The sequence below is a fragment of the Chaetodon trifascialis genome, chromosome 20, assembly GCF_039877785.1.
Source record: "Chaetodon trifascialis isolate fChaTrf1 chromosome 20, fChaTrf1.hap1, whole genome shotgun sequence".
Lineage (NCBI taxonomy): Eukaryota > Metazoa > Chordata > Actinopteri > Chaetodontiformes > Chaetodontidae > Chaetodon > Chaetodon trifascialis.
This window is the reverse complement of record NC_092075.1, coordinates 17,387,146-17,400,689: the sequence shown is the minus strand read 5'-3', so window position 1 is coordinate 17,400,689 and position 13,544 is coordinate 17,387,146. Positions and strand designations below refer to the sequence as shown.

The 13,544-nt window shown below is 43.2% G+C and overlaps 1 protein-coding gene across 1 annotated transcript in view; it reads left to right on the top strand.

Annotated features, from left to right (window-relative positions):
• The first annotated feature begins 3,280 nt into the window (after positions 1 to 3,280).
• tsc1b (TSC complex subunit 1b) overlaps positions 3,281 to 13,544 on the top strand; it is a 29,526-nt gene continuing 19,262 nt past the window's right edge. The window contains exons 1-8 of the mRNA XM_070988921.1: positions 3,281 to 3,402; positions 9,291 to 9,507; positions 9,743 to 9,846; positions 10,838 to 10,990; positions 11,912 to 12,056; positions 12,434 to 12,588; positions 12,680 to 12,753; positions 12,855 to 13,033. Coding sequence (XP_070845022.1) covers positions 9,399 to 9,507; positions 9,743 to 9,846; positions 10,838 to 10,990; positions 11,912 to 12,056; positions 12,434 to 12,588; positions 12,680 to 12,753; positions 12,855 to 13,033 — 919 coding nt within the window. The 5' untranslated portion in view covers positions 3,281 to 3,402; positions 9,291 to 9,398. The remainder of the gene's footprint in view (positions 3,403 to 9,290; positions 9,508 to 9,742; positions 9,847 to 10,837; positions 10,991 to 11,911; positions 12,057 to 12,433; positions 12,589 to 12,679; positions 12,754 to 12,854; positions 13,034 to 13,544) is intronic.

Genomic DNA, 13,544 nt, shown 5'->3' with positions numbered 1-13,544 from the left:
AAGCTATATGTGTCGTAAGTACAGAAGTGTTTGTGGTGAGAAAGAGAATTTGTCTTGCTTGCTTGCTTTGTCTTTTCTGCATTTATTGTACATAAGTTAAAAAGACATCAACATTCCCCCTTGGTGTCACATGGGACACAAACAGTGGTCACCTGGCTGACCAACCACCCCTCCATATGTGGACTTTTCCTTGGATCCAGAGCGAGCGTCTGTGTGTGATTGCTTTGGAGTGAGAACGGCTTGTGTCATCAGGTTCATTTGTTTTACTACACTTTTGAGAAAGTTGCTTCAAGTATTTTGTGGATTAAACAGGTCCCGGCTTTCTGTTTGGATACAGGGACGCACTGCTAAGACAAATGACTCTTCTTAAGTCTTTTTGATGTGCATGAACACCCAGCAGTCCTGCTGAAATCCATCAGTTTTACTGGGTTTCTGTAACCCCTTATCATTACAAAGGAAATCAGATTCATCGTTTAAATTAAGTTTCAGAAAACGGTCTACAGGAACATTTCTCGATGCAACACCACAAAACACATCCTCCAAAATGATCTGAAAGTTGAATCAACACCTCTCTAAATCAGTTTGAACAACAACTGAACATTATAATCTTCATGAAAGTCAGATTTATTACAGCACTGTTATATTAGATTGCATTCACTCCTATAGATACCTCAGAGTGCACCTGGACGACAGGATAAAGTGGAGAGGGGAACACAGGGGCCCTGCACAAGAAGGACCAGAGCCGGCTCTGCTTCCTGTGGAGGCTCAGAGGCTCCACTGTCTGCAACAAGATGCTGCAGATGTTCTACCAGTATGTGGTGGGCAGTCCTGCTGGGCGCTGAGGAACCCTTCCTACAGACCCCCATCATCAGTGGGGAACAGCGGCACAAAGAAGAAGAAAAGGGGGTGATGTGGATGATGAGCATGGCAGCAGGCAGGTGTTTGAAATATCTCCCTGCATTGATTATTTGATCTTTTAGATTAATAGACTCATATCGTGGGAAATACTTTCCTTTGTTTTCTTACTGAGCATTGGATGAGACTAATGACACCACTCTCCTGTATGTGAATCAACAATGGAGCTGGAGGTGATCACATGATGACGACAACACTAGTAACAATACTTACAGCACATAACTCCACATAAAATCACAATTTACCATTTTTACATAATGGTTTGTTGAAGGACTAAACACATTTGAGAGAGCAAGGTTAGCTGCTTACCCCTGCAACCAGTTTTTATGCTAAGCTAATCAACGCCCAGCTGTACATGAGCTCCAAAGATCTCCATGCATGAGCATAGCATTGATCATCTCATTTAACTCTCAGCAAAAAAGCAAATAAGGCCATACTACATTGTTTACTCATTTATCATTCCTTGCTATTGTGCTATCCATTTTGCTGCTGTAACGCTGCAAATTTCCCTGCTGTGGGATTAATAAAGCATCATCTTATTTCATCTTAGAACAAGATGAAAGTGAAAGTGATGAAAGTGATGACATTTTACATCAAAAAGGCAAAAAACAGCATATCCTTCCTGCTTTGTATTATAAGGCCACACAGACAACAAAATAAGAACCTCATCATCAGCACATGCGACCAGAAAATGGTACAAAAATTGAAACACTAAATCCAATCACAAATCATAGCAACAAGGCTAGTTCGCAAGATTGCACAAGCTCTATTGTCTTTTTTAAATCTGATGAATAAACTCTCAAAATGTCAAGAAAAGAAATATTCCTACATGTATTTTCCTTATTAAACAGAAAAATACAACACCTTCAGTTTCTTCTTTCACTGAACTAACTTGTTAACTCATCATAAAAGACATAACGTGGCCGAAAGTAAATAAAACTTAACCCCCCCCCCAAAAAAACAAAAAGCTTCTAGCTGCCTCTATCTGCTGTTAATGGATGCTAAAGCGCTAATTAGCCCGCTGACATAGAGTTTGTCATCCAACATCATTTTTTGTGCATTCTCTGGAGGTAGACCATTAAATTCTAAAATTAAAATATCAAAATTTGCAGAAAAAGTTGTGCAAAACAACCAGTTGGCCATGGAGAGTGCAAAAAAAAAAGAAAAAAAAGAAAAAAGAAAAAATCAGTATATCATGTGTTCCAGGTTTCTTGGCTGCAATTTGATTTCACTGACCTCAAAAACAAAGAGTCCAAAGAGATGAGCATGAACTTGACTGCAAATTATCGCAACAGTCGCTAAAACATGATCAGGCAAACTGTTATGGCCCCCAAAGCCAAGTTGACTTACATTATCAGTTCACTTGGATTTGGATTTTCTATTTAATGTTTATTTTGTAGCTGAGACATTTTTAAAGATGTTAAAAATAAGATAAGATAGGACTGATTTGATTTATCAATTAAGTGCATGAACTACTCTGTAGACTACTAACAATGACAGAGTGACAGCTGACTCATATGGATGGGCCAAACTCTGGTTACATGCACATCTGTAGATCTGCATTATATTTGTCTTGATAAAATAGTTTTATCATCACTATGCTGCATTCTTATAAACTCTGATAATCCGGTCATGGGTCACCTCTATCTACCCCGTTCAGGTCTCACTCCCTCTTCCTCTCCTTCGGGGAGGGGATCGATCAGACCTTGTGCTTAGGAACAAACTCTTGATGAGGAAGTGGACCAGATTGAAAATGAATTTTTTTTGTGGTGTCCCACCATGGAAAATGTTACGAGCAGAAACGCTGCTCCCGGTGTTGATATGCATTGATGATTTTAAAAAACAAAACAAATAAATGGGGAACATAGTTGCAAGTTTCACCAGTACCCCTCCTTAAAATATTTAATAGCACAGTCTGACTAAGAAAATAAACATAAGAAAAATTAAAGTATTCAATTATTCAAGTATATCCAAGTATTTGATAATTTAGCTTTGCGCTCTCATTGTTTTGCCCAAACATACATGTTTATCTTTGCCATTCCTAACTTTTCAAGCAATTTTCATTAGTATTTTTTTCTGGCAGAAATGGGCTTCCATATCGTTCGCTCCGCTACCTGAAAAAAAAAAAAAAAAAAAAAAAAATTGCGCGTGCGCTCTTCACATGTGGGTCACGCGAAACCGCATTACATACACTTCATCCTTCCACCAATGAGGAGATGGGAAAAACAATCTTTGCTTTGAAATAGAGCGAAGAATTTGTAGGGCGACAGAAGAAAACATTACGTCTGAATTATTGGATGTAATTTAACTAACTATTTTTATATGTTATTCGGGTGAATGGCTGGTGTAAGTTCCGGTTGCGACTTGCGGGGCGCTAACTTGTGGGATTAGTTTGCATGCAGCCCGACAGCGGAGGTTGACCGTGGTGGGATGGGCTGTGAGGTGTTCAAGATGGCGGCGCCCTGTGGAGTGCAGCTACTCTAACAGGTAAACAGGTCTGATTATTTATATCTTATGTGGTTTTCTTACAGCGAATCTCAACGCATGTGCCTTGTTTGACTAAACGCGAGCTGTCGGCCTTGCTTCTCCGCCTATTGAACACGGCTGACAGGCAGGATGAATACCCGACCGAGTGTGGGTCGCTGCTCCCAGCTAACGTTAGCTCTCGGCGGTGGGACTGACTTGTTTTTGGAAAGACCCGGTGATGGATTTAGTTGCCGTTGATGCTTTAAACATGTCATCGTGGTTTTATCTGCGTTTCCTGGTGCTTCTGAAGAGGTTCTCGGTCTGCATGTGGAAAGATGTCTGCATATTTTTATAATCGGATAAAGTAAACCCAACCCTGCCCATTGTTCTCTGCGAGTTGTTTACGACAGGCAGCAGCCAGTGGTCAGTCCACATACAGCAGCAGCTCTGCTGCTCTTCAGCCTGTCCGGCTCTGTCCTGCTCTCACTGTGCATGCCAGTATAACACATTATCATCATGACCTTTGCATTTTTATTTGCTTATTTGATGCCTCGTTGTGCATCTCAGGATATCCCGTGCAGCTTTCTGCAGCATACTTCCTCGCTTTTATCTCCTGGCTGCCGTCGAACTTGAATTCATCAGTTTTCCTCCTACTGTCCCATCAGTCATGATGATATCCTGTTGTTAGCATGTGTTCGTTCACTTGTCACCCCTCACCACTCTCCTGCCACCATGGAGACAAAATGGATCACCAGTTTCACAGCTTGACCTGCTCGACCCCTGTGTCACATTGTGCTGGACCGTAACCACAACTGATGTCTGTTTGTCACAACTTCACCTCATTTATGCACAAAACTCGTGTGTTAGTAGCTGTGCTGTGGCCAGGATTTTAGAGATACTGAGGTCATGAGTTCAGCTCCCCAGAGGCGAATGAAAGAAAGTGTCTGAAATGCTCTAATGGTTTGAAATGGCCACGTTTGACTCATTCAGCTGTTTCCTGTATGTATGTTGGCCTGAAAGTAGTCAGATGGAACTACACTGGGTATAAAAGTACTGTAATAAGCCTAAAAATACCCATGATGATGATGCAGTTATTGTTGTTGTTGTTGTTTTAAACTGGATAGTAAAACATCCCCCAGTTTTACTGTCTAATTTTTCAGTTTTTATTGTTTTCTCAGTAACTCGGTTTGATCAGTGTGAAGAGGCTTTTCAGCAAAACCCACATCCACAAATATGGAAAGCATCTCAGCAAATCAGCATTTAATGTGTAAACACAGAGGCAGCCTCACAAGAGGTTTGTCAAAATAAGACGCCGTCTAAAATAAGCTGGATATCTGCCACCTAAAAAAAAAAAGACAGTTTTACTTCCTGCTCTCATGTCAGCCCCATGAGATCAATATCAACTGATTTTATAGATATTTGGACAAATATCAGCGTGTCAGCCCTTCATGAAGCTTAAAATGATCAGGCGTGGATTCAGCGGTGGGGACATTTTGGACGACTGTGGTCCTGCTGAGCTGTATTGTGTCACACCTGGAGGTTTTTTAAATGTCGTCCACTGTGTTTATATCAATGAAGGCTGCTTAAGTTTGAGAAACACCTCTCATTATTAGAAACCTCCAGAATGGCCGTGTGGTTGAATTAACACCAATCTGAAAGACTTTCAATGAAAACTGAACGTTATGACCTTCATGAAGGGAGGATTTCCTCCAGGCCTGTTGGATTACACTGCATGTGTTTTCAGGAGGTGTACCTAATAAACTGGTAACTGCATGGATAAGGAATTAGCCTCGTCGAAGAAATATTGCTTGTTCTGTGCTCCTAATCACATTTTTGTGCGTATATCAAAGTCATAATCAGTTTCTCTAATAATCTGTGTAAGTTAACGTTTTGCTTTTCATCCAGATTGATGACTTCATTTTTTTGTATCCTCAAATCATCATCAAGCCTAAATACATGTGCTGACTCCTAACCGTGTTACTCCTGAAATCTGTGCGACAATGATTTTGATAACTGATAAATTGGACACATCTTTAGCAAAAAAGCAAAACACCCTGTGGTTTCAGGGTCTCAGACGTGAGGACTTTCCTCTGTTTGTGGTGAGTTTGTTTGCGAGCTGACTAAACAACACCGGGCTGTGGGCTGTCCGTTTTACAGACCCAATCCCCAGCATAAAAACTCCATTCAGTCCAGTGAACCACTTGCAACCTGCAACAAACCGCTGTATTTACTGCAGGAGAAAACAGACAGAACTTGCCTGTTTTGTCTTTTTTTTCTGGATCTGCTTTAACGTAATCATGCAGGGGGAAAAAGAGGCTGCTGGTAACAGTGTGCGCACAGCCAAATGTAATTTCCAGTGTTTACATAGAAGTGCTCGCGCTGCATAAAGGTCCTTTGTGTCCTCCTGAGCGTTCCCAAGCTGCCTGAGATCACACTGAGGGTGGTTCGTGTTTGCGCCGCTGACCTGTCCCTGCGAGACGCTCGCTCCGACGGCGAAAAACAGCCGTGTTTGAATCCGCTTTCCACACCCCGACCCCATGACTGAGCAGTTAATTGATAACGGAGAGGCAGTCGGGCTGTGACTTCCGGTGCGAGTCAGAAAGCATTTGAGCACGTCTGATTAATGTTGTCGTGTTTCTTCTCAGAGGCCACTGTTTTTATCTGACATATGACTCGAGTGGAGATAAGTTGTAATACGCTGGTTACTGATTTCTCTCCCTATTAGCTCCTGTTTATCTTGGTTTTGGTAGCATGTGACTCAGAAAGACTCAGTATTCGGCTCTAATGGAATAGTGTGGTAGCATCTAAACTTGTAAGAAGCAGCCAATTTCGGCCATATTAGGATTCTAATCATCTTCGAGCGCGTTGAGTGTTGCGGCCTGAGTGTTGAGAGCAGATCTTAAGAGCTGATGAGATCTCCGCTGCTGATTCATTACTCGCGTTAGGGAATAAGCTGCTGGGTGCAGACACCCTGACGATAATGACCTGCCTGTCAGGATTATTTATGCCTGTTTTTCAGATGGAGATTTGCGAGGCTCCCCTGGCCTCCTTTCCTTTGAATGGCTGACTCAGCATCTAGCCTGAATGTATCATAGACAAAATGAACAGACGAGTGACCTGAAATGGGCAACACATTAAGGCAGGCTGTGTGTGTGTGTGTGTGTGTGTGTGTGTGTGTGTGTGTGTGTGTGTGTGTGTGTGTGTGTGTGTGTGTGTGTGTGTGTGTGTGTGTGTGTGTGTGTGTGTGTGTGTGTGTGTGTGTGTGTGTGTGTGTCTGTGTGTGTCTGTGTGTGTGTGTGTTTTTAAAGCTAATTTCTGCAAGGGTATAATAAATGTTAAATACAGCTCTTGAATTCAAGCCTTCATTCTGGGCACTGATAGCAGAAAGAGGCTCAGATAAGGTGCAGGTCATACATTTGGATCCCTCTCACTGTCTTAATTATCTCGTAGATGTTTTCCACCTTATTTATTTGCCTAATCTGTCTTGACTTTGCGTGTTTCTCACAGGACAGCGACACTACAAACATATGGCGTTCTTATAGAATATGATGCATTGACTACCCAACAGTATGTAAAGTAGATAAAATGAGCTCATCCGTAAACATCCACAGCTATAACATGCAACATGCACATGAATGCAGCAGTGATATTAAAACCTCAGGTATGACAGTAGAACAGTGACCGGGAGCGTTTTACTGCGCGCCGACTGCTTTCACTTTTCACACTCAAACTGGCAATAGATATTTCTTTTGCTTTAACGTATCATTATGAAGTAAGTGCGGCTGGCATAGTGTCACGGCTATAGAATAATGACACCATCTGCGTTTGGATTGGTTCCCTGTAAGCCTCGCTTTCATTATGCACTTTGTCTGAAGCCAGGTAATTCATTCCCCCAGGAAAATGAAGGCTGATGAAGGCTGGGTGATCCAGCCAGAACGGCACCGTTTCTATCTGCTCTCCTGTCTCCACGATAGATTAAATGACTGAATGAACTCGTGCTTTTTCTCCTCACGCCTTTTTCTACCCCCCTCCTCCACCCGACACCAGTCCTTTGCTGTAGTTACTGTACTTGTTTGCCTAAAGCGATGCTTAAACTATGTTATTACTCCATATGAAATTACGACAATTTCCCTTCACCTCTTCAGTGAACATGCGTCTTTCTTCTCTTATTTCTAAAGTGGTGCTGACTGTTTCATCCCTGAAAGATGGAAACAAATGCAGTGCGTCCTGTGTTTTTGGTAGTTGCTTGGCTCTCAGGAAAATGGAAAGCGATCTGGTTGTCCTCGCAGCAGTGGCGCCAACAGTAATACCACTTAATGCTTAAGTAAGATTTGGAAAGCAGGACTTCTACTTGTAGTGGTTTAATTTCACAGCGTTGTATTTATACTTTTACTTAAAAGATCTGAATATGTCTTCCACCAATTTGCTGATTGTATTCACCAGCTGACAAACCTCAACGTCGGACGCTGCTGAATGCATTTCCTTCCTCATAAAACATTTGCAATATAACTTTAACCCTGCATTGTTTATGCCCACCTTCGCCCGCACGCAGTCTTCTCCTTGCTGCATATCTGCAGATCAGTGTAATAGTGTGAAACCACTGGCAGGAATGTGTGTCAGGTGTGCTTTGCGAGTGCGCACAAGACAAACAAAACCAGGGCCCAACCCTACAATACTCCACAGGGAACCTTTAACTTGATGTTTTACCAATACACCCTTAAATCTGCATAAAGTGATTTTATTTGGCCACTTTGTGGGAGCGCAAAAAGCTGTAAAAACAACAGTGACATATTATCACCTTATAAAGTTAATAAGGCTAATGTGTGAGCCAACAGCTGCTCGTTTCCACAGCCAGCAGGCACGGAGCAGCATTGGCTTTCATCTGGAGTCCTGTTTGTGTCCACCTGGCGTATGGAAGTCCAACATTAACTCTTTGAGGCATTTTAAAGTTATGTGGCTGTTTCTATCAGATGACAGAGTAAAAGGAGTTGCTTGAAGCGATGAATCTATGGAGAATTATGGCCTGAATCTGCCACTCCCCTCGGCTTCACGGGGCTTTGTAGTGAGTTTTAGCTTATTGTTTAGCTGTCTGACTGCCAACTTTATTGTACTGTATGACCCCACCTGCTGAGCACCAAGTGGCAGACTCACAGTTACTGACTAGCTGGTGAACGCAATGGAACACTGAGCATCTAAAAAGTCAAATATTTCCCTCAGGAGTCAGTGGGCACCAAAAATGGAGCTGTTAGTGAGTGAGTGTTGGACTTAAATTCATCAGATGACTCCAAAAGCTCCATAAGTGCTGGATGTGTAAATAAGCAAGCATTCACTCATGAGTTCACCTTAGAAACTGAAGGCTTGTCAGTGTTACGCTCACTACTTGTTCAAATGGCCCAAAAAACTGTTACTGTTTGATATTAATTTATCCAATGACTCCGGGCAGTGCTCTTTTCATTAACACCCTGTTCACACTCACACACTTACACACATTCACACCTGGAAGTTGCCATGAAGCGGCTCCACGAGAGCAGCTGGGGGTTAAAAGCTTGGCTCAAGGGCAACGGTGATGATTCATTTGGGCTAAGACTGACGCCTGTTTGGGACAGAATCCAGTGACACGGAAATTTGTGGCTTGTTGTGAAAGCATTAAGTTCACACAACAGTGAACTGTTGTCATCTCAAGGCCATCACATCACCACAACATTTTGTTTGTCTGTCTGAGTAAATTTGATGAAGGACCAGTTTCCGCATTAAGAACAGCATTTCCATTTTTTTTCCATTATCCAGAAACCCCTTTAGCAACAAACCCGGCGTCCCGGTACTGAGTTGGTGTTGTCACGTGACTGCTAATCCTAGATCAGAGCTCTAATTCTGGGAAATGTTTCTGAATTGGCCTTGGTGCCATGTAGAGGTGCCTGGAGACTGTATTGGTGGGTGGCCCCAGGAGTCCTCCAGGCAGGCAGGGACGGACACCGTGAGAGAGACGCTGCCTCCACCCCCCCAGCACTGCCACCACCATGGCCAGGGAGCAGTCCAACGTGGGGGACCTCCTCCCACTCCTGGAGACCTCCGACCTCCACCAGCTAGAAGAGATCAGAGGCCTCATCAACGAGCAGCTCAGCACCGGTATGGCCGACTGGCTTGTTTAATGTCAACATGGTTTATATGTCCGTGCTCAGCTTTCGAGCGAGCTTTGAGAAACTGTGACTTCACTTATTCGTGAAGCCAGCATGTGACGACCCTATTAAACTTTATTCTTTTCACATAGCTCAGCCGGTGCTGGAATTTCCTGTCTCACTGTGCCTCTTTCTTTCAAAAGCTTTTGAACTAATTCAAATTATCCTTCCTGTTTTCCTTGAAGAGCGAGGGTCTATGCTGCTGAATGGGCTGGTGGACTACTTTTTGGAAACCAACTCTGCCCAGGCCATGCATATCCTCTCCTCAGTCAGAGAGCCACACGATAAGGTGAGCAGCACTCCTACGCAGAGGCGTAACGCTCAGCCGTGCCAGGATTTCCAGTGGCAAATTTTTTTGTGGTGAGATCTGTTAATCCCAGTAGAATTGATGCAATTAGAGAAAAAAATAGGGAGAGGAGGGCACTGGAAATAGTGGATAAGGGAGGTCATAAATATAACCTGCAGGAGCTGGCATGGCCAGCAGGATAGCAGTGTTTTAACATTTTACTGTCATGAACATGCCACTGTCTATACACTAACTACAGTTAAAAAATCCCCCTTTCTCTGCTGCTTGTTTTATTTTTCTATATAAAAGCAAGAATATAAAGACAGGTGGCAGAGGAAGTCAATGTGTCTGTCCCCGTTTCACATGAAAATGAATGGGATATGAATATCAGTCTGACTGAGCCGTACAGCAGCTGTCACAGCCCGCCAACAGTCAGTTAGCTAGCTCTTTAGCTCATTAGCTAACAGGCTAAATTATACTGTACCTGGAATATTCACAGTTATTTCACCTCCTTGCGCAGTTCCTCTGATTGATTGTTTTTAATCCTGGTGTATCCAGGTCTTACTTAAAATCTGTTAGCCACTACATTGTGAATATAGCCTTTTGCATTTTGAGACGTTTGAGGAAGCCGAATGAAGGCCAAGTCACAAATACACAACAAGAAAAAAAAAACACAAGCAAATAAAGCACTGCGAATACACACAAAGGGCTGTATGTCGTTTGTCGTCGGCAGTGTGTTATTGTCCAAAGTGTGTCAGATTTTTGGTGATTTTAAGAATCTGTAAGAAAATGGGAATTTGTTGTTTTGGTGGGCTTTCCTCAAATCTTAAAAATGTCATCAGTTGCTTTCATGTTGTTTTTTTGTATTTGCATATTGCCCGTAGCAAGCTCAAAATGAAAGAATTACAGAAATCTATGATTTTATTTACCTCTGATTACATTAAACACAGAGCTAACCCTGTTGTTCCGCCCTCCCTCCCTCCCTCCCTCACAGCACCTTCTGGACAAGATGAACGAGTGTATGACCAAACAGGCCTGCCGGCTGCCCACCCTCACCCTGCTCGGCCATGTAATCCGCAAGCAGCCGTCCTGGATCCACAAGATTGCTCGATACCCTCTGCTGCTCTCGCTGCTCAAATGCCTGAAGGTAATGACATGTACAACATGAACATGAACACAAAAATCTCCTTGTCAGCACTCTGAGAGGCACGTGGATTAGAGAGTTCACACCCAGCTTGTACAGCATATATATATATATTTTAACACTTTTTGGAATGTGTTAATATCTTGCGAGAGTTTGGCGCGACATAAAGCAGGAGGCAGGTCAATTAACAGCTACTTAAGTGAATATTTGTTTGGATTTATTTAATCTACACTGATCCTTGAGGATGGCTTTCAGGCCTCTTTGGACCTTTTGTGGAAGTAGCTTTTACACACCGGTGGTTTAACGCTGGCCAGCGTTGCATTGCAAGCTGCAGAGAACCAGGGATGGCAGTGATGGTCTGTCGGTCCAGACTCAAATGTCTTGACGGCTATTGGATGGATTGCCATCATCACGTTCTCCACAGGATGAGTTGCACAGTTTTATGCAGGAACGTGCGCCATTGGCAACATTAAATCCATCCATCCATAATTTTGCCATCCTGATTGTCCGTGCTGTAAATTTACTTTGTTAGTCTGTGCGCATGACCACCACCCTGGAAGAGGCATCCCTCCCTCTGTTGCTGAGGTTTCTTCCACTTATTTCCCTGTTAAAAGATTTCTCTGGGGAAGTCTTTCCTTATCTGAATGGACAGAGTGTTAAGCCCCTTGAGGCAAATCTGTGATGTGTGATGCTGTGCTATATAAATAAAATCGACTTGACTCACTGTTGCGGCCATTCCCATTAAAGTTCCCACTTGAATATTTCTCAATTTTGTATAGTCGATTAAATACTGGGTAACACAGAGAACTGTTTTAATAAAATGCTCCTCATCAGAAAGACATATTTAGAAACACCAGCAGAGGCATGTCCAACCAACCCTTTTGTGACTTCATCATAAACATGAGCACTTTTGTCTCCTGGCAGACGGATACAGACGTAGTGGTGCTGATAACTGGAGTGCTGGTGCTCATCACTCTGCTACCCATGATCCCTCAAGCTGGAAAACAACACCTGTGGGAGTATTTTGACATCTTTGGCCGCCTGGCATCTTGGAACCTTAAGAATCCCGGTAGGAGCTTCCTGTCGTGTTTTGCCATGTAATGTTGCACCATACAGTGTACTGATATCAAAAACTATTCCTGTATCCCAGCCCTTTAAAAAAGCAACTTTTGCCAACTTCAGCATTGGATTTACTGTGTTATTTAAATCTCATCTATCAAAGAGTCAACCACTCATGGGCCTCTGAAAGGATGTTTGCCCTTGCAGACATCAAGGCAGTTAACTGGAGCACGAAAGTCCAAATTTGGTCACTGGGGAGGAAGTCTGGCTGGGTCAAAACAAACAAGCAACAAGCTGTAACTCAGTTTGCCAGTTATCTGGCTGTTAAGGATGAATTTGTCTGTCTGGAGTTCAACTTTTTTTCTTTGTTATTTTCAACACATTCAGGCCACGTTTCAGAGGTTTACCTGATCCACCTGCACGCCAGCGTCTATTCACTCTTCCACCGCCTATACGGCATGTACCCGTGCAACTTTGTGTCCTACCTGCGCTCCCATTACAGTATGAAGGAGAACATGGAAACCTTCGAGGAAGTAGTGAAGGTGAGGTGCTCCTGTGCTGTGTTGCTCTTCCTTTGACTTTCTGTAGTCCAATGATTACTAATATAAGCGTTGTGTTCACCTGTGTGTTCAGCCGATGCTTGAACACGTTCGTATTCACCCAGAACTGGTGACAGGAACCAAGGACCATGAGCTTGACCCCACCAGGTGAGTTTCATACCGCTCCACCTGGCAAAGGCGCAGTTGCTTGATCTTCTTTTCCAGGTCTACTGTATCTCTCTGACTAATTTTGCTGTGCTTTGCTGTAGGTGGAAAAAGTATGAAATCCATGATATCGTCATCGAATGTGCCAAAGTGTCTCTAGACCCCAAGGAGGCCTCTTGTGAGGAGGGCTACGCCACCATGCCTGAGATCTTTTACCCCCAAATCCACCTGCGGCCACAAGACTGCACTTCCAGCCCCTACACAGACCTCCACAGCAGCTACGGTGAGGAATCACATCATACTAGTGCTGTCAAAAATATTGCGTTATTAAGGCGTTAACGCAAATCAATTTTAACTGCGTCATTTTTTTATCGCAAGATTAGCGCTCTTTGTGAACTAGTGAACTTGTGGTTTTTTATAAGCTGTGGCCACTGCTAGTAAGGTAAGAAAAGCTACAGGATCCGATTGTAAACCGGAAGCAAAACAATAGGCACGCCCCACGCACGTGTCTGGTCTTGCCTGCTCGCTAGCTGTGAAAGAGTAGGCTACCGGTTTGTGTGGATGTCAAGCGCGAAACGCTGAAATGGATGTGAACAAGATTCTTAATGGAAAGTTTAGTTTCAAAAAGTTGCCAGATGGGTCGACTGACAAGACCAAAGTTATCTGTGTGTATTGTTGGTGTGAACTGAGTTATCAATGTAGCGCATCCAGTCTGAAATACCATTTGATGGCCAAACACACGGCGAATGCGAATTCTCCGCCGCCTCCTTGTCAAAACCAGGCGACAATGGATG